The 27,338-nt window shown below is 39.8% G+C and overlaps 1 protein-coding gene across 2 annotated transcripts in view; it reads left to right on the plus strand.

Moving 5' to 3' along the window:
• Nucleotides 1-13,445: 13,445 nt before the first annotated feature.
• The window catches only part of PLBD1 (phospholipase B domain containing 1), a 72,154-nt gene continuing 58,261 nt past the window's right edge, over nucleotides 13,446-27,338 (plus strand). Inside the window, exon 1 of one of the 2 annotated variants that reach the window (XM_057702209.1) lies at nucleotides 13,446-13,831. In XM_057702209.1, the coding sequence (XP_057558192.1) occupies nucleotides 13,729-13,831 (103 nt within the window). In that variant the 5' untranslated portion in view covers nucleotides 13,446-13,728. Of the gene's footprint in view, nucleotides 13,832-22,330; nucleotides 22,539-27,338 lie in introns of those variants that run through there. The other variant, XM_057702210.1, reaches the window with a different exon arrangement.

Genomic DNA, 27,338 nt, shown 5'->3' on the forward strand with positions numbered 1-27,338 from the left:
TAAAATGGACAACCTGGATGAAATGGACAGATTCTTAGGAATGTATAACCTTCGAGACTGAATCAGGAAGACATAGAAAATATGAACAGACCAATCACAAGTAATGAAATTGAAAGTGTGATTAAAAATCTCCCAACAAACAAAAGTCCAGGACTAGATGGCTTCACAGGTGAATTCTATCAAGCATTTAGAGAAGAGCTAGCACCCATCCTTCTCAAACTCTTCCAAAACATTACAGAGGAAGGAACACTCCCAAAATCATTCTACGAGGTCACCATCACCCTGATACCAAAACCAGACAAAGATACTACAAAAAAAGAAAATTACAGACCAATATCACTGATGAATTTAGATGCAAAAATCCTCAACAAAATACTAGCTAACAGAATCCAACAACACATTCAAAGGATCATACACCAAGATCAAGTGGAGTTTATCCCTGGAATGCAAGTATTCTTCAATATACACAAATCAATCAATGTGATACACCATATTAACAAATTGAAGGATTAAAAACCACATGATCATCTCAATAGATGTAGGAAAAACTTTTGACAAAATTCAGCACCCATTTATGATTAAAAAAAACTCTCCAGAAGGTGGGCATAGAGGGAATCTACCTCAACATAATAGAGGCCATATATGACAAACCCACAGCAAACATGATTCTCAACGGTGAAAAACTGGAAGCATTCCCTCTAAGATCAGGAACAAGACAAGATGTCCACTCTTTCCACTACTATTCAACATAGTTTTGGAAGTCCTTGCCATAGCAATCAGAGAAGAAAAGGAAGAAAAAAGGAATCCAAATTGGAAAAGAAGAAGTAAAACTGTCACTGTTTGCAGATGACGTGATACTATACATAGAAAATCTGAAAGATACCACCAGAAAACTAGTTGAACTAATCAATGAATTTGGTGAAGTTGCAGGATACAAAATTAACACACAGAAATCTCTTGCATTCCTATACACTAACAACAAAAGATCAGAAAGAGAAGTTAAGGAAATAATCCCATTCACTATTGCAACATAAAGAATAAAATACCCAGGAATAAACATAACGAAGGAGGTAAAAGACCTGTACTCAGAAAACTATAGACACTGATGAAAGAAATCAAAGGTGACACAAACAGATGAAGAGATATACCATGTTCTTGGATTGGAAGAATCAACATTGTGAAAATGTCTATACTACCCAAAACAATCTACTGACTCAGTGCAATCCCTATCAAGTTACCAATGGCATTTTTTTACAGAACCAGAACAAAAAATCCTAAAATTTGTATGGAGACACAAAAGACCCCGAATAGCCAAAGCAATCTTGAGGGAAAAAGAACGGAGATGGAGGAATCAGACTCCCTGACTTCAGACTATACTACAAAGCTACAGTAATCATGACAGTATGGTACTGGCACAAAAACAGAAATATAGATCAATGGAATAGGATATGGAACAGGATAGAAAGCCCAGAGACAAACTATGGTCAACTAATCAATCTATGAGGAAGGAGGCAAGGATATACAGTGGAGAAAAGATGGCCTCTTCAGTAAGTGATGCTGGGAAAACTGGACAGCTACATGTAAAAGAATGAAATTAGAACACTCCCTAACACCATACACAAAAATAAACTCAAAATGGATTAAAGGCCTAAATATAAGTCAAGACACTATAAAACTCTTAGAGGAAAACATAGGAAGACCACCCTTTGATATAAATCACAGCAAGATCTTTTTTGACCCACCTCCTACAGTAATGGAAATAAAAACAAAAATAAACAAGTGGGACCTAATTAAACTTAAAATCCTTTACACAGCAAAGGAAACTATAAACAAGACACAAAGACAACCCTCAGAATGGGAGAATATATTTGCAAACGAATCAACAGACAAAGGATTAATCTCCAAATTATAAAAACAGTTCATGCAGCTCAATATAAAAAAAACAAACAACCCAATCAAAAATGGGCAGAAGACCTAATAGGCATTTCTCCAAAGAAGACATACGGATGGCCAAGAGGCACATGAAAAGCTGCTCAACATCACTAATTATTAGAGAAATGCAAATCAAAACTACAATGATGTATCACCTCACACAGGTTAGAATGGGCATCATCAGAAAAACTACAAACAGTAAATGCTGGAGAGGGTGTGGAGAAAAGGGAACGCTCTTGCACTGTTGGTGGGAATGTAAATTGATACAGCCACTATGGAGAACAGTATGGAGGTTCCTTACAAAACTAAAAATAGAGTTACCATATGGCCCAGCAATCCCACTGCTGGGCATATACCCAGAGAACACCATAATTCGAAAAGACACATGCACTCCAATGTTCATGGCAGCACTGTTTACAATAGCCAGGACATGGAAGCAACCTAAATGTCCATCAACAGATGAAAGGATAAAAAAGATGTGGTACATATATTCAATGTAATATTACTCAGCCATAAAAAGGAACAAAATTGGGACATTTATAGAGATATGGATGGATGTAGAGACTGTCATACAGAGTGAAGTGACTCAGAAAGAAAAACAAATATGATATTTTAACGCATATATGCGGAATATAGAAAAATGGTACAGATCAACCCGCTTGCAAGGCAGAAATAGAGACACAGATGTAGAGAACAAACATATGGACACTAAGGTGAGGGGGGGGACCGGGGGTGGGGAGGGGTTAGAGTGGGATGAATTGGAAGATTGGGATTGCCATATATACATTACTAACAGGAAATAAAAACACCAAATTGTAAAAAAAAAAAAAGAAGAAAGGTATACAGTGTCATATTGTGAAGCCTAAGTTATGAAATTTCAACTTTCTGATATAAAGTGGTGACTTTCAACAATGTAGACTAAGGGAAGTTCAAGTCTTGTGAGAATGTTTTTGACATCCCAGCCCAGAGATGATCAGGTTGATAGCAGGTCATTAAGCAACCATGATTATTCTGAAAATGCTTCCTAGATGATTCATACATCCAAAAGTTGTTTCTGGCAATGGAGAGGCTTTGAGGGAAAAAAAGCGTAACAACAACTACAAAAATTATATGAATGGAACTGCTAATTAAAGTGTGTATTCAAAGTGAAAAGGCTTGATCTGAAATATACTTTATATTTCAAAGTGTACAATAGCCAATTTAAAACTCCTGATTCTCGGTGGTAACAGTGGTTAAGACCCTGTGCTCCCAATGCAGGGAGCACAGGTTCAGTCTCTGGTTGGGGAACTAAGATTCCGCATGCTATATGGTGCAGCCAAAAAAATAAATAAAATACAATAAAAATAAAAATAAAACTCCTGATTCTAATTAGAATCTAGTAAGAGGATTTGTTTAGTCAAGGTGCTTTCAAATATTTTTAATATAAAATATTTCCTATGGATATTTCAAAATAAAAATTTTAGATGAGAAAACTACCATATTCTTGCCATTAAATTTTTGGAAAATACTGACAGGTGGGGGAAAAATTCACCCACAAGCCCACAGAGACATCCATTTTACCATGCTTAATTCTTTTCTTTGCTTAGTCAGCTTCACTTCCCCAATCACATTTAAAAATAATATCCATTTGGGTATATAACAATGCATATATAAATATGCACACAGTAAAACAAATTCAGTTATGATACAATTGGCAATTGATTCCCTTCCTCCCCCAGTCACCATTTTCATTTCATTAACCTTACAAAAGCATGTCCCTGATATTAAGCTATTTAATTTGGGGACTCTGTTCATAGCATTACTGTAGGATTTTACCATATATATGCACTTTAACAGTGTCAGTGCAGTTTGTCCCCCCCCTGCAGTTTTTACTTAGTGGAAGCCATGCTTGTTTTCTCCACTCCACGGCCCATGCTCTCATCGGCATCAGAACAATGCTCTAATAGCCCCAAGTCTCAAAAACTCCTTGAAATCTGCCTCTTGTGCTTCTGCCTGAAGCCCCTTTCTCTTTCAAGAGCTGAGACCAAGTTAACAGGGCAGGCAAATTATGGAAGAGCACCACCCTTTTCTCTCCATCCCTTCTTCTTTCTCCCCACCTACTCTGTTTTCCCCCAGGTGCCCACACACAAACGTACTTCTCCAGTTTCCTTCCTCAGTACAACCCAATTCAGGTAGATGGATACATGTGGACTCATGCATTCATCAGACACATCCAAACATGAATCCTAGTTTAGCTCAGCCAAACGGCCCCTACCGCCTAAGCATAATTAAAAAGATTGATCATTCCCCAGAAGAAGAACTGTTAGAGGATGGACCTCATGACTGCTAATAGATTGCCCCTGAGTCATTTTTCATAGCCAATTTTAAAAACATGATGCATTATTCAAGAGGAGTTGTCAGGATGTAGAAAATCATTGCTCAATTTATTTGGTAATGAAAATGGCCATTATGGTTTTATGCAACTCTGCTTCTGTTATGTAATTCTTGTTGACATAGTGTTTCAACCAAATTACTTGGTAACAAGTGCTGAACAGGAAAGCACCTACAAGTTATCAACCACAGCAAGGACTCAATCTGCATCATACTGTGGAGAATGCAGCTTGAGAAACGCACCTTGTGTCACTGGGCAAGAAGGGAAAGCGGAAAAAAACAGTCTTGCTAGTAGAAGCACGAAGGGGCAAGTTGTCGCCTAGGCTGCAGAATCCACCTGAGAATACAGAACCTACTCAAGTCCTGAATGTGGGGTCCTGATGTTACTAAACTAAGTGAAAGATTCTTCTCTAAATTTTTGCATTATGGCTTCCCTATTCTTAATTTTGACTTATCATTCAGTCTGTTGAACTATATCAAAGTAATTCTTTCAAAAATGATTCTTAGAAGTTCTATTTTCTGCGTCCTTGAACATTTGTTACCTTAATACATGAACTAAAATTAACTCAGCATAAATGTCATGGTCACAACTTTTCTCTCAACAGAGTCTGCAGATGATTCTTCAGTCGCCAAGTCAATCTGATTTTTACTAATTTGCAGGTAACATTTTCCATTTTCCCTTCACTGGAACATTCACAGTTCTTTTTTATTCCCCCCGTATGTATCAATTCAGAGACTACTATTTTCTTCATAGTTGATATGCAGTTATGCCTAGGGAAAGACTTACCTTTGTTGAGCAAAGGTTTTGATAAGGCTAAAAGGTAAAGGTTTAACCTCCAGAGCCAGGGCCCATAGACTGATAGGTTTAGGCTTGATAGGTGGGGTATATATTTGACTGCACATGTCATGAAGCTGGCCCCAGCCAGATGTGATCCTCATGATTTGATTTAGGTGAAACATTTTTGCCAAGACTACTGCATAGGTGATGTTGTGCACCTCCCATCACATCATATCAGGAAAAAACACTCAGCTTTGTTTATTCAGCTCAGGAAAGTTTTCTTGATAGTGTTTGATCAGTGCTTCTATTCTATTCAATATTTAGTTTGATTTAATCTTTAGTAAAAGTATCATTCTTAGGTTGGACTTTAAACTCTTTCGTGTCTCTCACCTTTACCTTCCTTTTCCTTTTTATCTTTTCCCTCTATTTTTGGAGGGCCTCATCAATTTTTCCTTTAAATTATCGACTTGATTTTCAACAGTGCCCATTTCTCTTCTTACTATTAGCCTCCAATGGAAATGTCAGTTCTACTATGAAATTTTTAGTTTTCCATTAACCCTTTCTTATTCTATCCATCTCCCCTTCCATCTCATGCATTTTCTTCTCAACCTGTTTTTCCTTTATGAACTTTCTTCTCTTGGTAAAGAGAGGCTATTTTCTCATATCCTATAGAAGATGCTAAATTGTTTTCCTAAAATGTCTTTGGGGTCCTAAAATTGGCAGTTTTTAGAAATCTGAGGGCTTCCTAGGTGGCGCAGTGGTTAAGAATCCGCCTGACAATGCAGAGGTCACGGGTTCGATCCCAGCTCCAGGAAGATCCCACATGCCACGGAGCAACTAAGCCCGTGTGCCAAAAAAAAAAAAATTAAATTAGAAATCTGAGCTTTCAGAATGATATTCCTTTGCCCTCATTCTGCAGTTTTTTTCAAATATTGCATGTTGTGCTGGTTCTTGTTTCTGATTACTAATCTTTAAATGGAAAGAGCTAGCAGACAGTGTGTGTTTCTCAACAGAGAGAGTATTCAAATTTCCCTTGGCAATGCTCCTCAGAACTCCCTTCTCAGACTGCAGTTTTCTGGAAGATTGATATGCACAGTTTATAACACAATTCCCTGTATCCAGGAGATGTTCATCTAGTTTACTCAGCTAGACTGAAATAGAATCTTTTCCTAGTAACATTTTTCTAAGTTTTGACCCTGGGTTATATTTACATGTTAATTTCTAGCCACTTTCCAAGAATTACCTGCCTAAGATCTATATTCTTATTTATTTATTTATTTATTTATTGGCTGCATTGGGTCTCCGTTGCTGCGCACAGGCTTTCTCTAGTTGTGGTGAGCTGGGGCTACTCTTCATCATGGTGTGCAGGCTTCTTTTTGCGGTGGCTTCTCTTGTTGCAGAGCAGGGGCTCTAGGTGCATGGGCTTCAGTAGTTGTGGCTCACAGGCTCTAGATCTCAGGCTCAGTTGTTGTGGTGCACGGGCTTAGTTGTTCCAACCAGGGATGGAACCTGCGTCCCCTTGCATTGGCAGGCAGATTCTTAACCACTGCACCACTAGGGAAGTCCAATTTGTATTCTTATTGTCTTCATTTTAAAATATCAATAGCAACTGAACTCACCAAATGTTGATCAAGCAGTTTTCATTTATTCATTGTTAAACACCATTCAGGCTTCAATCCTTTCTTACAAACTGAAAGAAGATCAGGGACATTTAACACGGGAATATTTTGCATCTGCAGTCAGGGATAAACACCACCAAGAAAGGGTCATGTTTTACTAATTGTTTTTCTTTGGCATTTGTACTTCTGTCTGTAGAATGAAGAGAAAATGCTAAGATATTAAGAGTGGGAGAAGAAAAGTAAATCGAGGAAGTTGGTGGCAGCTACTCCAGGATATAGCCACTTAATTTAAAAAAGAGATAGAAAAAGAAATTATAAAAAAAAGAACTGTCAGGCAAAAAAAAAAATTGCATCCCTTAAACAATGCAGAAAATGTTTTTGTCTTCGAAGATATTCAGGAGTGCCCTTCTTAGCCTCTTTGGAAGCAAAGATGGGGACCAAGATGCTTATCAGCAGGTTAAAAAGTTTATAGTGTTCATCTGTAGAAAAAAAAATAATACTAAACTGAGCAGTATCAAGCAGCATCAGCAGTATTTTGTCTTGTGGAACTGAAAACCACAGCCACAGAAAGATAGAGAAAATGCAAAAGCAGAGGACTTTGTACCAGATGAAGGGACAGGAAAAAACCCTAGAAAAACAACTAAATGAAGAGGAGATAGGCACCCTTACAGAAAAAGAATTCAGAGTAATGATAGTGAAGATGATCCAGGACTCTGAAAAAAGACTTGATGCAGAGATCGAAAAGTTTACCAAAGACCTAGAAGAATTAAAGAACAAACAAACAGAGATATGCAACACAACAACTGAAATGAAAAATACATTAGAAGGAACCAATAGAAGATTAACTGAGGCATAAGGGCGAATAAGTGACCTGGAAGACAGAATGGTGAAAATCACTGATGCAGAAAAGAATAAGGAAAAAAGAATGAAAAGAGCTGAAGACAGCCTAAGATACCTCTGGGACAATGTTAAACGCACCAACATTTGCATTATAGGGGTCCCAGAAGGAGACAAGAGAGAGAAAGGACCCGAGAAAATATTGGAAGAGATTCTAGTTGAAAACTTCCCTAACATGGAAAAGGAAACAGCTACCCAAGTCCAGGAAGTGCAGAGAGTCCCAGGCAGGATAAACCCAAGGAGGAACATGCCAAGACACATAGTAGTCAAAATGACAAAAATTAAAGACTGAGAAATGTTATTAAAAGCAACAAGGGAAAAACAACAAATAACATACAAGGGAACTCCCATAAAGTTAACAGCTGATTTCTCAGCAGAAACTCTGCAAACCAGAAGGGAGTGGCATGATATATTTCAAGTGATGACAGGGAAGAACCTACAACCAAGAATACTCTACCCAGCAAGGATCTCATTCAGATTCAATGGAGAAATCATAAGCTTTACAGACAAGCAACAGCTAAGAGAATTCAGCACCACCACACCAGCTTTGCAACAAATGCTAAAGGAACTTCTCTAAGTGGGAAACACAAGAGAAGAAAAGGACCCACAAAAACAAAAACAAAACAATTAAGAAAATGGTAATAGGAACATACATATAGATAATTACCTTGAATGTAAATGGACTAAATGCTCCAACCAAAAGACACAGAGTGGCTGAATGGATACAAAAACAAGACCCATATATGTGCTGTCTACAAGAGACCCACTTCAGACCTAGGCACACATACAGACGGAAAGTGAGGGGATGGAAAAAGATATTCCATGCAAATGGAAATCAAAGGAAAGCTGGAGTAGCAATACTCATATCAGATAAAATAGACTTTAAAATAAAAAATGTTACAAGAGACAAGAAAGGACATTACATAAAGATCAAGTGATCCATCCAAGAAGAAGAGATAACAATTATAAATATATATGCACCCAATATAGAAACACCTCAATACATAAGGCAAATGCTAACAACTATGAAAGAGGAAATGCAAGGCAGAAATAGAGACACAGGTGTAGAGAACAAACACATGGACACCAAGTGGGGAAAGAGGGGAGGGTTGGGGGGGGGAATGAATTGGGAGATTGGGATACCAAATTGTACACTCTAAATATATGCTGTTTATTGTCTGTTAACTGTATCTCAATAAAAGTTCTTAAAAAAAAAAAAGAGTAGCTTGAGGGAAAAGAAAAAAAAAATAATAGTACTAAACCATCCAATCAGTATTCAACTTGTACAGAAACTTCTCTCTTAACCTCTGCTCCTTCTACTTCAGTCAATGCCTGAATCACAGCTCACCCTTATACCATTGTCCCAAAGCCAAGACATGCTAGAAGCCTTACAATCACTGGCCAATGGCAGCCCCTCTTTTGTGTACCCAATTTACAAGACACCTGCCGTCTGGAAATTATAATGCATGGCAGCCTATATAAAGTGTGAGCAAGTGAGCTGAAGAGAGGATAGGCAGACAGTACAGAATTGTGTTATAAGTGATCAAAACAAACTCCACAGGCATCAGGCTTGAGCCCAGGATTCCTAAGGAATGTCCATTGTTTCTGCAGCAATTTGAACTCAATATACAAATCCCCATGTACTAAATGGTAAGTTTAACTACCAAAACAACCTGCACAAAAGTAAATGGAGGAAAAGAATAAAAAAGAAAAGGAAAATTAACTACAGAAGTAAATATACAGAAGTTGAATAGTAGTTTAAAATATTACCCTACACATTTTTCATCTGAGAAATTCTTGTTTAACTTGGTAAATTTTCCTGTGGTAGATTAAATCCAAGAAGGTAAAGCTTATTTCTCAAGGAAGGAGAAAACAAAAGTAATGAATAACCAAAGAGTAAAATTTGTATCTTTTTGAGGTCTTGAGTAGACAGAAGCCATAATCTTCAAAGCCATTAAAATGTAAGATTTGTGCCTCTGAGAGAGAAAAATATTTTGAAATATTCAAAAGCTTGGCTTGGACAATTAAAAGACAGAGCTTGAAATAAAAGGGCATAAGTATATTCAAGAACAATAAATTGAAATAAGGTCATATAATAAGGTATATAGTAGATAATAAATGTTTATAAGGTAATAATGTATAAGGATGTATATAATAACTCTTATCCAAACAACTAAAAAGTTTGAAGAGCTGATAAGAGAAATACACCATAGGTGGATGCAAGGGCCAGCACCACCCTTCTTCTAGGGGTTGAGTTCCAGTTTTAATGGATGGGGTGGGATGTGGGAACATTTGGTAATAGAAACTCCAGATAGGTCCAGAGTTACCAGAGCAGAGGAGGTTATGTTTAAACTTTCCAGAATGTGGTTCATGAACTTGCAAGGAGTTCTGTGTCCTACATGACATCTGAGTTGTAGACAAGCAATGACCGCAGGCGGTGTTTGGGGAGGCTGACTGACACACACACACAGAGCATCTTTGAGTCCCTACTCCACCCACACATATCCACAGGGCTCAGAGCGGTCTGAGGATGAGCCAAAGGACCCAGCAGAATCCAAATCTGGTTGGAGAGGTTGCCAAAAGGACCAGAAACAGCCAGCTGACTTCCAAAAACGTGTGTGTTTTATTTCCATACTGAGAGGTGACATCCCAGCTGGAGGCTGCATTTCCCAGCTTCTTTAGCACATAGAGATGGCAAAATGTCTAGTTATTGCCAGTGGAATGTGAGCAGAAGTGATTAAGAAGCAGGAGAGCCTTCCCATATTCTTTCCCCTTCTCTGGCTGGAAGAAAACAGTCCAAGTCCCCTAGGTTCCTGCATATAGCGTGACAACCATGGAAATAGCAGTATCAGTAGAACACACCACAATAAACTAAAGGGGGCATTTAAGATATTATAAATCTTTGAGGAAAACGTATTACCATCTAGGACACTGAGCAAATTACTACTTCTAAATTGTTTGGACCTAACTAATTAATAAAGAGACTATTAGATATTTCTTTGGGCCTGCAGCCCCAAGCATGTATTATTGAAACTCTCAGGGCACTATGAACCAAGAAAGATTAGAACATCAGCTTAGGGAATGGTGGAACCACAGGTGAAAGCACACTGGATTCTTAACATTTCTACATGAAAGGAAGCCACCCACCAAGAACTCCCACATTAGTCTGGTATTTGAGTCAGAAATACATTTTGGTTGCATTCCTACACACAGCATGTAGGAATCCAGACCTGAAGCTAAGAGTCTCAGATGTCAACAGTGGATTCCTGCCACTGTTGTACCACAAAGAGGACTGGAAGAGATTGACTACATCTCATTGGAGGCCACCAAACCAAGAAGATGACTCACGGAGTAGATGCCTCCTATCCAATACCCAGTCAATACATAAACCCCCTGAAATGAGGATCAACCTCAAGGAAAGGGGGAAAGAATATGGAGGAGGTGAAGAATGCTTAGAATTTAGCCCAAATGAGACTAAATTGGCATCCTCAAATTTCTACCATCGATTTGACTTAGTTTGAGTGCTAAGTTAATTATACCTTTAAGAAAAGAAACAAATTTATCTGATGAACATTTCATTCTGGAACTGTAAAATTCTGAATCCACCACATATATGTTACAGCAAGGAAAGAAATATGGAAGGAGGTCACTGTTTTTGTTTCTACAGCTGGTCACCCAGCTATACTTATTCATGACTTCTCTTTTCCTGTTCCCTTTGCTTTGGGCCAGCATCCCAGCTAGTTGGGGTTCTTTGCTCACTGGGATGAGGAGCCTGAGTCCCTGGTGGGGTGGCCTAGGTGAGGTGACAACACTTTAGATAACCTTTTCAGGAGGACATGGTGATACAAGAGACTCTCCTGACCTGCTTCTATTGCTCCCTCCTGCTGAGTAGCAGTGCTATTTTCATTCAATTGTCAGGTCCAGTCACTCTAACCAACACTATAATCCTATTCTTGCCTGCTTTTTTCAGAGGAGTCCAATAAAGGCCAGGCAGCAATTTCAAATTCCAATTCAAAGAAACAGTTATTGTGTCTCTTGGTGGAAACATACCTCCTCCCTTGCTCACTGAAACTTCAAAACAAATAGAGTCCAGATTCATGAAAAATTGGTTCCAGGAATAGGGTAATGAGTGGTAAGTGGCCCAAACTATACATATCTTTCTACTACAGAAGTGATGAAAACTTTTCACAGTCAACATCTTTGGTCCCCTCCCCTCAGCTTTGCTATGAGTTTGGCCGTTCATCTCCCTCCCTGATAGGCAAACTGACCCTAAAGACAGCAAGATTTAACATGCTTGGAATTCAGGGATTCTCAACTGAGGGCAATTCTGCCCCCTAGGGGAGCGTGTGGCAATGTCTGAAGACATTTTTGATAGTCACAACTTAGAGGGAGGATGGTAACACTGGCATCCTGTGGATAAAGCCCAGAGGATGCATAGGACCACCCCCCACAACAAAGAATTGTATGGTCCAAAATGTCACAGTGCTGAGGTTGAGAAACCCAGATCCAATTCATTTGTTTACATGTGTAACTTGCTTCCCACACTAGAAGGCAAGCTCTGTGAGGACAAGGACTTTGTCTGTCTTGTTTACTGTTCTGTGCCTGGAACATGGAAGTCAACAAATATTTGATGAATAAACAACAGATAAATGCGTGTCTCTCATAGTTCACATCAGGCATTCTTACACATGATCACATCCAAACACTTGGCTCCTTGGATTGGAAGGATTGTAAGAGGAAGGAGGGTGGTGGAGGGTAGCATGGCTGAAATATTTGGGGTGGCACAACTTCCTTGAATGTCCTAATGTAGTTCTCTTCCCAACACAGCACAATAAAATGCTCATAATTTTCCTTCACTTTTATTTTTTAACTTGAAGAAAAATGTACAGTTTTTACAATGTCCTCAGTTTCTTCCTTCATGTCATTCATTACATGTTATTTATCATCCAAGTACTGTGGTAGGTGCTGTCACCAGACAAAATTATGACTTAGGACTCGTGTTGAACAATTTGCACAGAGCTCTGATGTAATTGTTCTCTATCTTTTCTAGCGATTACAAACGTGTTTCCACCTCTAGGAAAGGTGCCACTTTTCCTCCCTTCCCATCTCCTCTTAACACTGCAGTTAAGCTTGGAAGAAAGATGGAGAAGGGGGTGTCTAGGCCCCGGGCTGGGTTCCCTCACCGACCCTTAAACAGAGCTCTATTGTAGCACTAACGCCAGCTTCCAGTACCTGTTTATTTATTATACCTCCTTGCCTGTGGTAGACATGCTTTTAATGGTCTTTACATCACTGGTAACTGACACACAAGCTGGGCTCAACAGATGCTTACTGAATGAATAAAATGCCTTTTGTCTACTTCACAATGTCACCTAGGGCACCCTCTGCCAACTTCACAATGTCACCCAAGGCATAGTTTTGCCTGCTGCACAATGTCAGTTTTAACGGATCCTGCACAGAAATGGGGACTTCATAGGAGTTTCGGAATAAATCTAGTTTCAGCCCCGTCTGAATCACTCTCCAGTGGTGGCTCCAGCCAATTTAGAGAAAACCAAACGATCCAAAGTCTTGAGCCACAGCAAAGGGATTTGGGTTAAACAGCCTGAGACGGAGGGTCACTAATCCCGGAGTTACAAGGACCTTTGAGGACTTCTCCAGAATGGCGAAGAATCAGAGTTGCGTGTAGGCAGGGGTATGAATTTCTCCACTGCCCAGGACGCGTCCTTCCCGCTGCTTCAGACAAGTGGCCGGCCCTGGAGGCTAGCGGTGTGCAAGTGAACTGATTTGTCCCAGCCCTGGGCCGCCAAACCGCCCCACGAGTGCGTAGAAAGCACGTAGCCTCGGCAGGTCCCAGACGTGCGCGGGAGGGGAACTGTCCCAGCCCTGGCCCCCGGGGCGCTACAGGGTCAGAAAGGACCCGCCCTTCTCAGATTAGGTCCCAGCAGGGCGAAGGTTGTCCTCAAGGCCACGTGAGGCTTCCTCGCCCCTAAAAGCCCCAAACAGGCCGGGCTCATGAAAGAGAAAAGTTAAGGACTCCCCAGCCTCTGCATCGCTGCGCCCCGTTGCCGACCGCAGAGCCGCCCTTCCAACAGCCGCCTGGTCCAGCAGAGCGGAGATCGCCGCCGCCGGGCGATGTCCCGCCGCAGCCAGGACAGGAGCCTCGGCCTGACCCCGCCGCCGGCCCCGCTGCTCCTGCTGCTGCTTCTGGCCGCCGCGGTGCTGCCGAGCCTGGCAGGTGAGCAGCATGCCCTGCGGGCCGCCAGGGCGGGGGGCGCCGGGAGGGGCCCTGGACGCCCGAGCGCTCCCCACTGCGCCCGCGCCGCTCCGTGCGCTCCCGAGTCCGGTCAAGTTTACTTCCCGCGGGTGTCCGTCTGGCTTCTGGGTGGATGCCAAGGAACGCGCTTCTGCCGGGTTGCTCCAGCCCTGCTGGAGCTCGGGGATGGCCCCAGACGAGGACATGGGGTGTGCTTCTGCGAACTTAAAAAGTGCTGGCCAGAATTCTTGGCAGACAGATCGGTTCGCTTCTGCACGACTCTTGGCTTTGCTGAGACTTGGCTGGTCCTAAAAGCGTCAGCCAAAGTACATCTAAATATATTTATTCGCATCATTGAGAGGTATGATCTCGGGCTGCCACCTTTCCCCCCCTTAATTGAAAATGACTTTGGTTTAAAATGATGAGAAGTGCAACCAGGTATTGTCAGCTTGCTTTATGCCAGGTAGTGTTCCTAAAGGATTTGTGTTCTTTCATATAATGCTCACTAGGATCCTAAATAGACTTATTATCCCCATTCTACAGATGAGAAAGTTTGAGACTGAGAGATTTCAGTAATTTGCGTAAGGATACACAGCAAATGAAAGCAGAACTGAAATGCGAAAGGGCATTTACTTGACTGCTCCCCTCTTAGTAAAACAGGTTTTAGACAGATTTTATCCCCTACAGGTATCGAAACTGACCTGTATCCTTTACCTCAAAAAAAAAAAAAAAAAAAAGTCTGTGTTTTGTCACTTTCACTCCCAGTGAGTAAGACCAAGATTAGCCAAAAACAAAAAAAAACAAAAAAAAAACCCTGAAATTCAGACTTCAAAAGTGATATTAAGAGAAGGTTCATTTCATCTTATTTCCTAATCCCTTTTCTGTGCTGACCTTGTGCAAGATGAGGGTGAGGTTCAGGAGAGCTACCCCTTCCTGAAAGCACCTACTGGTTCTTGTTCCACCACCTTCCATCAACATGTGTGCGCAGTCACCAGATTTCAAGACCTTTGCTTTCACAACTTGCCCACTTATCATTCTTAAATCTTTCCAGTCTTTGAAGCTGCCTGGGTTTCTGTGCTCAGAAGTGATCACTCCCAGGCTCCTGGTTTGTGATTTGCCTGCACATTCTGGAAGTGGTGGTGACGGTACCGCCTCTTAGCCCATTGAGACTGCTCATTAAGACACACCAGGGACAGGCTAGGGAGTGCCCTGGAAATGGAAATGGCTTTTGTGTCTGGAGTGCTGGCGGAATCTTTTCTCCCTTTTCTGTTCTTTTGGATTATTGTTTTAAATATAGCTGGAAGGGGGCAGCCTGAGGAGTAAGGTGGAGACATTGTTTTTCTGAAGATGGGGTGCTGTTTATTCAGGAAAACATCACCCGGCAAGAAACAGCTTCTTACAATGAGTTCCCCAAATAAGAGGTGAAGCCGTGGCAGGTGGAGGGAGTCAAGGAAGAGAGTGAGGGCACTTCTGCTGCAAGTTATCCTGATGGCACTGTGCCCAGCAATCTGGAAAGACGTCTTATCATGGCATTGAAGGATGACTGCTGATGCCCACGGTGACTGTCTCAAAAGATGCAATCTCTGTGTCCTTCGTTCCACCCATATTAACCTGTTTTCTGGTGAAGCTTTTGGGGTGTTTGTCTTATCCTCCTGCTGGACTGCCAACAACTTTTGGGCAGAAAATGAGGCCTTTGCTACCCCTTGCTTTCCACGTTCTGTCTGAAGTGCCCAGCTCAGTACTCAGAATTTAGCGAGTGTCCGATAAACACTACAGGGATAGTCTTTTCAGCCCCCTGGAATGAGTTTTATATCCACTAACATACACCTCTTTATCCAAAATCAACTTCTTTAATTTTTGAAGATTACTTTGTAGTTTCATTATTCTAGAAATTGGCAAAACAACTACCAATTCATCCTAGCCATGTATTTCAAACTGTTGTAGACTTCAGAGTTTTAATTGCATTGCCTGTATCTTTCCAGACTGAAAAGTCCCACATGTGTTTTTAGGATGTCTCGTATAATTTTTCTTTTCTTCCTTTCTTTTTTTCTCTTTCTTTTTTTTTTCCTGGCCACTCAGCTTGCGGCCCCAACCAAGGATTGAACCTGAGCCCTCAGCAGTGGAAGTGCAGAGTTCTAACCACTGAACCACCAGGGAATTACCGGTTTTTCTAAGTCATGTGTATAGTGTCATCAGGTTGTCACTAGGAAAAGAGACGGGTTGGTTGCTAAGAGACTCGTAAAGTGACATGTGCCTTGGTAAAACTGGTTCCAGATCTGGCCCTGGGACTTTCAGGGCCAGACTCCAAAAATTCATTCTTTACAGTTCTCCAGAGCTGATCAGATACAAGGAAGCTGATTTGTCCAGATAAACACATGTCTATTCACCAAAATACTAATTGTTGTTCATCTTTAGCAGACTGGTTATTTGTATGTCCTGCTCCAGGCACATTCTCACTGTAATCAAACTACAAGGGATAAAAAACTATCAGGAATTCTCAGGCTGGGGGCCTGATTCATCTGCCTCTCACTAGCACTAAACACTTCAGTCAGCCCATGGGGCCTCCTCACCAGACGCTGCGTGCCCAAAATAGCTGGTAACTGACTCCTTTTCCACTCTTCTATGGCTCACCAGTGCCACTTGAGACTAACAAGTTGCCTCTCTAGATAGGCGAATCCCTTTATGCAGCTGTCAAGGAGTTTACAGTCCTGGGAGTTGTTCAGGCTCCTTAACTGATGTAGCAGACCTATGGTTGAGGCCAGTCTCAATTCATCCTTTATCTCTGAGGGCTTCCTTATTTCAAGATTCCCTGAGGAAGTTGCTCTATATGTTCACTCTTTCTGTGGCAGGTCTTCATTATTGAAAGTCAAATATTAGGTAGTATGGAATTCCAAGACAGAAGCCGTGGAACTAGGCTGCCTGTATGTGAATCCTGGCTCCAATACTGACTAACCACATGACCTTCAGTCAATTATCTAATCTCTCCATGGCTCAATTTCCTCATCTGTAAAATGAGTATTTTAATAATATCTATAAGTTTGTTGTGAGGAATAGTGGCTGGCACATACTAGGGGCTATATAATTGAGTGGCCATTATGACCAGCCACTGGAGTTGCTTTTCCCTGAAAAGCATCATGGATCTCTTGATAAGGCAACAGCATTACTGATGATAATTCATGTTCTATGAAGTAATAACTTGTTACAAAAGCAGAATTTTTTCCTAATCATGGCCTAACATTTCATGGCATTGGGGGTCCATACCAGCACATTAAGCAGCTGTTTCAGAAAACACTTTCCTGGGTTATAACTGTCTGAAATCATCTTGCAGTTTTACTAACCATGGCTGCTTTAGAATTTCCCAATACTTTTCTGTCTTTGTGAGACTCACTAAATCTTCCTACAGCTCATCCCCATTGTCTTAGTGTTTTAGACCCAAAAGAAAACAGTGCTCTGTGTAAATGCAAACATTTTCTTGTGCTCTTTCTATACCAGTTTCTTTTTTAAATGTGGTATCTTTTTATTTTATATTGGAGTATAGCTGATTAACAATGTCCTGATAGTTTCAGGGGCACAGCAAAGCAATTCAGCCATACATATACATGTGTCTACTCTCCCCCTAACTCCCTTCCCATCCAGGCTGCCATGTAACATTTAGCAGAGTGCCCTGTGCAATATAGTAGGTCCTTGTTGGTTATCGGTTTTAAATATAGCAGTGTGTACATGTCAATCCCAAACTCCCTCACTATCCCTTCCCTCCACCCTTCCCCCTGGTAACCTTAAGTTCGTTCTCTAAGTCTGTGAGCTTTTTGTTTTGTAAATAAGTTTATTTGTATCATTTCTTTTTAGATTCTACATGTAAGCGATGTCACAATATTTCTCTTTCTCTATGTGACTTCATTCAGTATGACAATCTTTAGGTCCATCCATGTTGCTGCAAATGGCATTATTTCATTCTTTTTAATGGCTGAGTAAGATTCCATTGTATATATGTACCGCATCTTTATCCAGCAACATTTAGGTTGCTGCCATGTCCTGGCTATTGTAAATAGTGCTGAAGTGAACATTGGGGTACATGTATCCTTTCAGATCATGTTTTCTCCAGATATGTGCCCAGGAGTAGGATTGCAGGGTCATATGGTAGCTCTATTTTTAGTTTTTAAAGAAACTTCCATACTGTTTTCCATAGTGGCTGTACGAATTTACATTCCCACCAACAGTGCAGGAAGGTTCCCTCCTCTCCACACCCTCTCCAGCATTATTATTTGTGGATTTTTTGATGATGACCATTTTGACTGGTGTGAGGTTATATCTCATTGTAGTTTTGATTTGCATTTCTCTAATAATTAGTGGTGTTGAGCAGCTTTTCATGTGCCTCTTGGCCATTTGTGTGTCATCTTTACAGAAATGTCTATTTAGGTCTCCTGCCAATTTTTTGATTGGGTTGTTTGTTTTGATGATATTAAGCCACATGAGGTGTTTGTAAATTTCAGAGACTAATCCCTGTTGGTCACATCATTTACAAATATTTTCTCCCAATCTGTGCATTGTGTTTTTATTGCATTTATGGTTTCCTTTGCTGTGCAAAAGCTTTTGAGTTTAATTAGTTCCCATTTGTTTATTTTCTTTTATTCCCATTCTCTGGGAGAAGGATCAAAAAAGATATTGCTGCAATTTATGTCAGAGAGTATTCTGTCTACGTTTTCCTCTAGGAGTTTTATAGTGTCAGTCTCACATTTAGGTCTTTAATCCATTTTGAGCTTATTTTTGTGCATGGTGCTAAGGAATGATCTAATTTCATTTTTTTACATGCAGCTGTCCAGTTTTCCCAGAACCATTTGTTGAAGAGACTGTCTTTCCACCATTGTATAGTCTTACTTCTTTTGTTGTAGATTAATTGACCATAGGTGTGTGAGTTTATTTATGAGTTTTCTATTCTGTTCCATTGATCTATATGTCTGTTTTTGTGCTGATACCATACTCTTTTGATGACTATAGCTTTGTAGTACAGTCTGAAGTCAGGGAGCCTGATTCCTCCAGCTCTGTTTTTCTTTCTCAAGATTGCTTTGGCTACTCAGGGTCTTCTGTGTCTCCATACAAACTTTAAGATTTTTTTTGTCCTAGTTCTGTGAAAAATGTCATTGGTAATTTGATAGGGAAAGTGCTGAATCTGTAGATTGCCTTGGATTGCATTGAGTCTGTAGATTGAATATGTAGAATAGTCATATGGACAATATTGACTCTTCCAATCCAAGCACATGGTATATCTTTCCCTCAGTTGCTGTTGTCTTCAGTTTCTTTCATCAACATCTTATAGTTTTCAGAGTACAGGTCTTTATCCTCCTTAGATAGGTTTATTCCTAGGTATTTTATTCTTTTTGATGTGATGGTAAATGGATTGTTTCTTGAATTTCTCTTTCTGATCTTTCATTGTTAGTGTATAGAAGTGCAACAGATTTCTGTGTACTAATTTTGTAACCTGCAACTTTACTAAATTCATTGTTGAGCTCTAGTAGTTTTCTGGTAGTGTCTTTAGGATTTGCTATGGATAGTATCATGTCCTCTGCAAACAGTGACAGTTTAACTTCTTTTCCAATTTGGATTCCTTTTATTTCTTTTTCTTCTCTGATTGCTATGGCTAGAACTTCCAAAACTATATTGAATAAAAGTGGTGAGAGTGGACAGCCTTGTCTTGTTCCTGATCTTAGAGGAAATGCTTTCAGCTTTACACCATTGGGTGCTGGACTTTTGTTTGATGGGAGTTTTTTAATCATAGTTTCAATGTCAGTGCTTGTGATTGCTCTGTTCATATTTTGTATTTCTTCCTGGTTCAGTCTGGGGAGACTGTCTCTTTCTAAGAATTTGTCTGTTTCTTCCAGGTTCTCCATTTTATTGGCATACAGTCACTTGTAGTAGTCTGTGATCCTGTGTTTTTTATCCTTTGTTGGCTGTAACTTCTCCATTTTCATTTCTAATGTTATTGATTTGAGTCCTCTCCTTTTTTTCTTAATGAGTCTGACTAAAGGTTTATCAATTTTGTTTTTTTCAGAGAACCAACTTTTAGTTTCATTGATCTTTCCTTGTCTCTATCGCATTTATTTCTGCTCTGATCTTTGTGATTTCTTTCCTTCTACTAACTTTGGGTTTTATTTGTTCTTTCGCTAGTTGCTTTAGGTGTAAGGTTAGGTTGTTTATTTGAGATTTTTCTTGTTTCCTGAGATAAGATTGTATTGCTGTAAACTTCCCTCTTGGAACTGCTTTTGCCACATCCCATAGGTTTTGGATCATTGTGCTTTCATTTTATTTGTCTTTATAGGTATTTTTTGGTTTTCTCTGCTTTCTTCAGTGATCCATTTGTTGTTTAGTAGCATATTGTTTAGCTTCCATGTGTTTGTGTTTTTATAGTTTTTTTCTTATAGTTTATTTCTAATGTCATAGCGGTGTGGTTAGAAAACATGCTTGATATGATTTCAGTTTTCTTAAATTTACTGAGGCTCACTTTGTGGCCCAGCATGTGGCCAGTCCTGGAGAATGTTCCATGTGCACTTGAGAAGAATGTGTATTCTACTGCTGTTGGATGGAATGCTCTATAAATATCAATTAAGTGCATCTGGTCTAATGTGTTACTTAAGGCCTGTGTTTCCTTATTAATTTTCTGCCTGGATGATCTGTCCATTGATGAAAGTGGGGTGTTAAAGTCCCCCACTATTATTGTGCTACTGTTGGTTTTTCCCTTTATTTTCCTTATATATTGAGGTGCTCCTATTTTGGGTGCATAAATATTTACAACTGTTATATTTTCTTGGATTGATCCTTTGATTATTATGTAGTGCTCTTCTTTGTCTCTTATAACAGTCTTTATTTTTTTAAGTCTATTTTGTCTGATATGAGTATTGCTACTCCAGCTTTCTTTTGATTTCCATTTGCATGGAATACCTTCTTCCATCCCCTCACTTTCAGTCTGTATGTGTCCCTAGGTCTGAGGGGGCTCTCTTACAGACAGCATATATATGGGTCTTGTTTTTATATCCATTCAGCCAGTCTGTGTCTTTTGGTTGGAGAATTTAATCCATTTACACTTAAGGTAGTTATCCATATGTGTGTTCCTATTGCCATTTTCTTAATTGCTTTGGGTTTGTTTTTGTAGGTCTTTTTTCTTCTCTTCCTCTTTTGTTCTCTTCTCTTGTGGTTTGATGACCATCTTTAGTGTTGTGTTTGGGTTGCTTTTCCTTTTTGTGTGTGCTTATCTATTGTAGTTTTTGACTTTGCCATTCCCATGGGGTTCTGATACAGCAGTCTATATATGTACAAGGTTGTTTTAAGTTGCTGGTCTCTTTCCCACCTAGAGGAGTTCTTTTAGCATTTGTTGCAAAGCTGGTGTGGTGGTGCTGAATTCTCTTAGCTGTTGCTTGTCTGTAAAGCTTTTGATTTCTTCTTCAAATGTGAATGACAGCCTTGCTGGGTAGAGTATTCTTGGTTGTGGGTTCTTCCCCTTCATCACTTTAAATATATCATGCCACTCCCTTGTGGCTTGCAGAGTTTCTGCTGAGAAACCAGCTGATAACCTTATGGGAGTTCCCTTGTATGTTATTTGTTGTTTTTCCCTTGTTGCTTTTAATGTTTTTTCTTTGTCTTTAATTTTTGTCAGTTTGATTACTGTGCATCTTGGTGTGCTCCTCCTTGGGTTTATCCTGCCTGGGACTCTCTGTGCTTCCTGGACTTGGTTGACTCTTTCCTTTCCCATGTTAGGGAAGTTTTCAGCTATCATCTCTTCAAATATTTTCTCGGGTCCTTTCTCTCTTCTCCTTCTGAGGCCCCTATATGAACATTGGTGCATTTAATGCTGTCCCAGAGGTCTTTTAGGCTGTCTTTGTTTCTTTTCATTCTTTTTTTTCTTTTATTCTGTTTTGTAGTAGTGATTTCCACCATTCTGTCTTCCAGGTCACTTATCCATTCTTCTGCCTCATTTATTCTGCTATTGATTCCTTCTAGTGTATTTTTCATTTCAGTTATTGTATTGTTCATCTCTGTTTGTTTGTTCTTTAGTCCTTCTAGGTCTCTGTTAAACATTTTTTTCATGTTCTCGATCCTTGCCTGCATTCTTTGTCTGAGATCCTGGATCATCTTCAATATTATTACTCTGATTTTTTTTTCTGGAAGGTTGTCTATCTGCATTTAGTTTTATTTTAGTTTCCCTGCCTCCCCTTCCCCACCCCCACCCCCAGGGATTTTATCTTATTCCTTCATCTGAGACATAATCCTTTGTCTTTTCATTTTGTCTAACTTTCTGTGATTGTGGTATTCATTCTTCAGGCTGCAGGATTGTAGTTCTTGCTTCTGCTGTCCACCCTCTGGTGGATGAGGCTATCTAATAGGCTTGTGCAAGCTTCCTGATGGGAGGGACTGATGGTGGGTAGAGCTGGGTCTTGCTCTTATGGGCAGGGCAGTGCTCAGGTAAAACTTTAATCCACTTGTCTGCTGACAGATGCTCTGTTCCCTCCCTCTCGGTTGTTTGGCCTGAGGCAACCCAACAGTGGAGCCTACAGACTGTTTGCTGTGGCTAATGGCAGCCTCCGGGAGGGCTCATGCCAATGAGTACTTCCAAGAACTGCTGCTGCCAGTGTCCTTGTCCCTGTGGTGAGCCACAGCTGCCACCCACCCCCCTCCACAGGAGATCTGCCAACATTAGCAGGTAGGTATGGGTCAGTCTGGTATGGGGTCACTGCTCCTTTCCCTGGGTCCTTGTGTACACAAGACTTTGTGTGTGCCCTCCAAGAGTGGAGTCTATATTTCCTCAGTCCTGTGGAAGTCCTGCCATCAAATTCTGTTGGCCTTCAAAGTCAGATTCTCTGGATATTCCTCCTCCTGTTGCTGGACCCCCAGGTTGGGAAGCCTGACAGGGGGCTCAGAACCTTCACTCCAGTGGAAGAACTGTGGTATGACTATTCTCCAGTTTGTGAGTTGCCCACCCAGTAGTTATGGGATTTGATTTCATTGTGATTGCACCCCTCCTACCATCTCATTGTGGCTTCTCCTTTGTCTCTGCATGTGGGACATCTTTTTTGGTTGGTTCCAGCATCTTACTGTCAATGGTTGTTCAGCAGTTAGTTGTGATTCCAGTGCTCTCACAAGAAGGGGTGAGCACACGTCCTTCTACTCCACCATCCTGAACCAATCCAGGCTCTATACTAGTTTGTTTATATGAATGTATATAAGATAAGTTCCAGAAATAGGAAGAGCCTCAACTAAAGTGATACATAGGGAAGGAAAGGAAATAGATAAAAGCCTGAAGACTTGGTAAATGGTCAGGAGGCACGACTTCCAGATCAAAGTGGGTGGATGTTTCTTGCCTACATTAAGGTGAGAACTAAAGGAAAAGGCACTTATTTGAGGACTAGGAAGTGGGTGACTTTAGTTTGGGACACGTGGAGTTTGGGATATTTTGAGAAAATTTAGGGAGGTTCTCTCATAAAGACTAATATACAAATATTTTGACTGAACATTTATTATAGACTTTGACAGGGCAGATACAAGCATATTATCATGTTTATTCATTAGACCTTAACAACAAAAAAACTTTTTTTGAATAGATAAGTTCCAGAAGTATTTCTGGGAAAAGTACTTAGGAATCTTTATTATTAAATCTTGTTTCCTGGTCCTGAATCTGATAGCAGCGATCAAAAACTTTCTGCAGAAGAAAATTTAAAAGATCCTCCTTCAGTCTTGAAGTTGAGGTAGAACATTTTAAATAATTATTTCATGGTGATTTACTTTCTGTAACATATGAACTGTTTATCATGTGAACTTCATCTTGGGTCTTGGTTCTGACATACAAAACAGAAACTTTAGTTTTCACACTTATTTAGACATTATTTTTACTTTTGTTACCTGTTATGTTTTGTTGGACTCCAAATTACGAAGCATTAACTACTGAATAGCAAAAAAGGTAGTAGCAACAATAATGGAATGAATCTTAAGGGATTAATTTTGTTTAACATTTTAAGAGTTTTTTTAATGCATTTGTTTCACCTTTTTTTTTTAATAGAGAGGATTCCAGTTGCTCCTACAACTTATATTTCACAATCTTTTGATAATTTAGCTTTAAGATGTGGCTAGAAAATACATTAATAATGTTATTATGTGGGTTTTTTGTACTACTGCGAAACAGGAATTTACTTAAGATGGTTAAAAAATGAAACTAATAGAGGTAGTGAAATTCTGAGGAAACTTGAGTCTAAAATTTGAAACTCTGTGTCTGTATAGACAATAGATATGTTATAATCATCTTGGGAAAAATTGTGAAAGTCTCTTGATTGAGAGAGACAGGCTTGCTCTGAAACGTGTCCTTCAGCCTTGCACACACAGCTACAATTCCAACATAAGGTAGTGTTGATTTATTCAAAACAGATCTAAGATATCAAAATTCTAATTTGCAATTAGAAATCAAGAATTAATATACTGTAGATGTGACATGAATCTGTCTCCAATGGTGACCTTCCAGCCAGTGTGAATGTTGGGGATTTGCGTGGCCATATAATAAAGCATTATGTTAGGCCCAAGGGAGTCAATACAATGAGATATAAGAGGCCACCTCTCATTCTTAAGAAGGTTGTATTCAAATTTATTCGACAAAATACACACAAATGCATATAACTAAAGAGTGATCTAGATGAGCAGTATGCTGAGCACTGAATCAGAATGGGGCAAAGTTGACTTTCTGTTGATCAGACTTTTGGCAAGAACTCTGATTTAAGCCAGCAATGAAGACTAGGTACATTTCTAGGAGATGAAGGAAAGAGATCATTCCAGAGCCAAGCAAATCTCTAGCATTTTTATATATTAGTATTTTGTTTCCTTGAAGTTCTTTTTTTTTTTTAAACGGATCCCTTTCAACTTACCTTGTGTATCAGGCACATTATTCATCCCACTTCACATCCTCTCACCTTCCTTTTATTCTAGCTTCACGCAGGTAAGCTGAGGCACCTCACCTCAGCCAGACTGCAGGAGGCCCCTGCTTCCTACTCTAGAGCTTCTCTGAAATCATAACTGTGTACTGCTGGAGCACGTGGAAACCTGGGAGTGAGGGATTTAACACTTAATACAGCAACTTTTGACCCATGCAGGATGGGAGCAGGTGGATATATGCTTGCTCTTCCATCCCTGGAATGGGGTCTTCAGAGGTTTATTCTGCACACCTCCTTGGACCATCTTGAAATGCACCCTCCTGTTTTCCCTCCCTCCCTGTTTCACTTTCTTAGCCCCCTACTCCTGTTCTCTAGGAGCACTTCCCCAAATAATTCTCCTTTCATCAAGAATCCCAGGCTCTGATTTCTGGAGAGAGTGAGAGCTAAAATACCTATTTATAATTTTGTTGCCTGGAGAACGATTATTCATGAATCAGTTATTTTCTTAGTGACTCTGATGAAGAGACAGAGCAAATCTAAGAACCAGGTATCCATTTACTGAAAGCCCTTTCAAAGAAAGAAATGTGCAAAGCCAAGGTACACAGAGGGATGCTGAGTGACCTTGTTCGCTGAATAAAAAAGAAAAGCAGTTCAAGGATCACAATCAGTGAACTATTAGCTAACACCAATCTGAATAGGTTAAGCTGCAATTTTATTGTTTTTATATATTATCTCTAACATTCTGCCTCTGCTTCCTCATGTTTCTTTTTTTCTCTAATTGACTGACCAGATCAGGCAAAATTGTATTGCTCAGGATTGAAAACCACTTCCTCTTTTATAAATGAGGTGCTAGCAAACTTAAGTTCCAAATATGGGAAAGAGTGATTTAGGTTACTTATGATTATTTTACAAATTCTATGACAGGGTTAGGAAATTTTTTTCAACTAAAAACAAGTCAGAAAATATTAGAATACACAGGTAAATAAAAGAAATTCAGTTCAGGTGTTTGGGTTTTTAGAGCGAAATAGGAAAATGATGGGGCTTCTTTCATCTTTATTTACAGAAGAAAAATACTCTGTTTTTAGAAAGTAATATTCCCATTCATTCAATAAATATTTATCAAGTGCATTGATTCTAAGGATGTTGCTGTTAAAAAAATGTTTAAATCTCATTTTCATTTTCATGACTCTAGAGAAAATATCAACACATGGCACTTGACCCTTGGGCATCTGAATGTCCTCTGGGCTCTTTATGTGACTTGAAGACATAATGACTTAAGTTATTTTAGACTAACGTCTGTGAAAGTTCACATAAATTTCACTTTTGGGTCAGGAACACACACAATTAAACTAGATTCATCATAGAAACATTATTATGCCAGCTATAGCACGCCCAGGATATAGGGTCATAAGCAGAAGTGGCCCCTGCCTTCACAGAGCTTATATACAACAAGGTTGAGATTAGAATTAGGTGATAGTTTCCTACCTTTTTGCTATTATGCTTTCCACACCATTTGCCTCACAGCATAGGGATTTTTTTTTTTAACAGGAAAGCATAAAGCTTAAACTATTTAAGGATTTAAGAAAATCAGAAAAAAGCATGGGACTGGGAAACCAGGAAGAGTTGATACATGGAGAAAACACTGAGGAACAGAGGACATCAATTAGGGGTAGCACGACAGACTCAGATTTTGGCTTAATTCTCAAAGCACTTGCTAAATTGGCCAGTGTATTAGCAATGAATTTTTCTCATTGAATTCTCTTGAGGACTGGGTAAAGGTTTTTTTTTCCATGCAATGGGGGTGCATGAGTATCAAAAAAGCACGGATTTGCAGAAGCTTGTTATTTATGGTCAGGAGAGTAGATAGTACCAGTAGCTGTGAAACAGCCACCCTTTCTCATTTCCCTACAAAGCTCACCAGAGGTGTGGGTGGACAAGAATGCATAAGAAAAGCTGGAGAGGGGCTGAGGCTGTAGCATTCGTGGTCCAAAATCAGTTTGGAAAACATATTTATTATATTTGGGAGGAGAAGAAAGGACTTTTCTATGAATGTTGCCCACAATTGTCCAACTGTGGTCAACTGACTTAGTAACAATTAGACTCTCATTCATCACTAGGAGCCTATTGACGAAGTATTCTGCATCTGCCTATGTTTATCCATGTCACTTTACCATTTTTAAAGAAAGCCTACCATTATGGTCATGACTGAATTCAGAATAAATTGACTTTCCTGCTCAAGATCATTCTTTAAGGGTCATAATCAGCATGAGTTGATTAGCATAGCTTGATCAAGTCCCAGCCTGTCACCCTCTTGGGCCAAGGTGCCACAATGATCTAGTATTAAGATTCTAATTTTAGTGTTCATTTCCTAGACAATCTCTGCATCAAAAAATAAAATAATGAGTCAATTTTGAATGTTGAAAACAGATAACCATATATAAGTATTTAATCTGAGCTTTCCAGTATCTTAACCACTAAAAACTTAGTTTATGTCCAAAACTAAACTCATATTCCCTCCCAGACCTGTTTCCCATCTCCTCCCTCTCTCAGTGATGATACAACATCCCTCCACTGAGTCGCAGCCTAGA

This window comes from Hippopotamus amphibius, chromosome 12 (genome assembly GCF_030028045.1).
Source record: "Hippopotamus amphibius kiboko isolate mHipAmp2 chromosome 12, mHipAmp2.hap2, whole genome shotgun sequence".
Lineage (NCBI taxonomy): Eukaryota > Metazoa > Chordata > Mammalia > Artiodactyla > Hippopotamidae > Hippopotamus > Hippopotamus amphibius.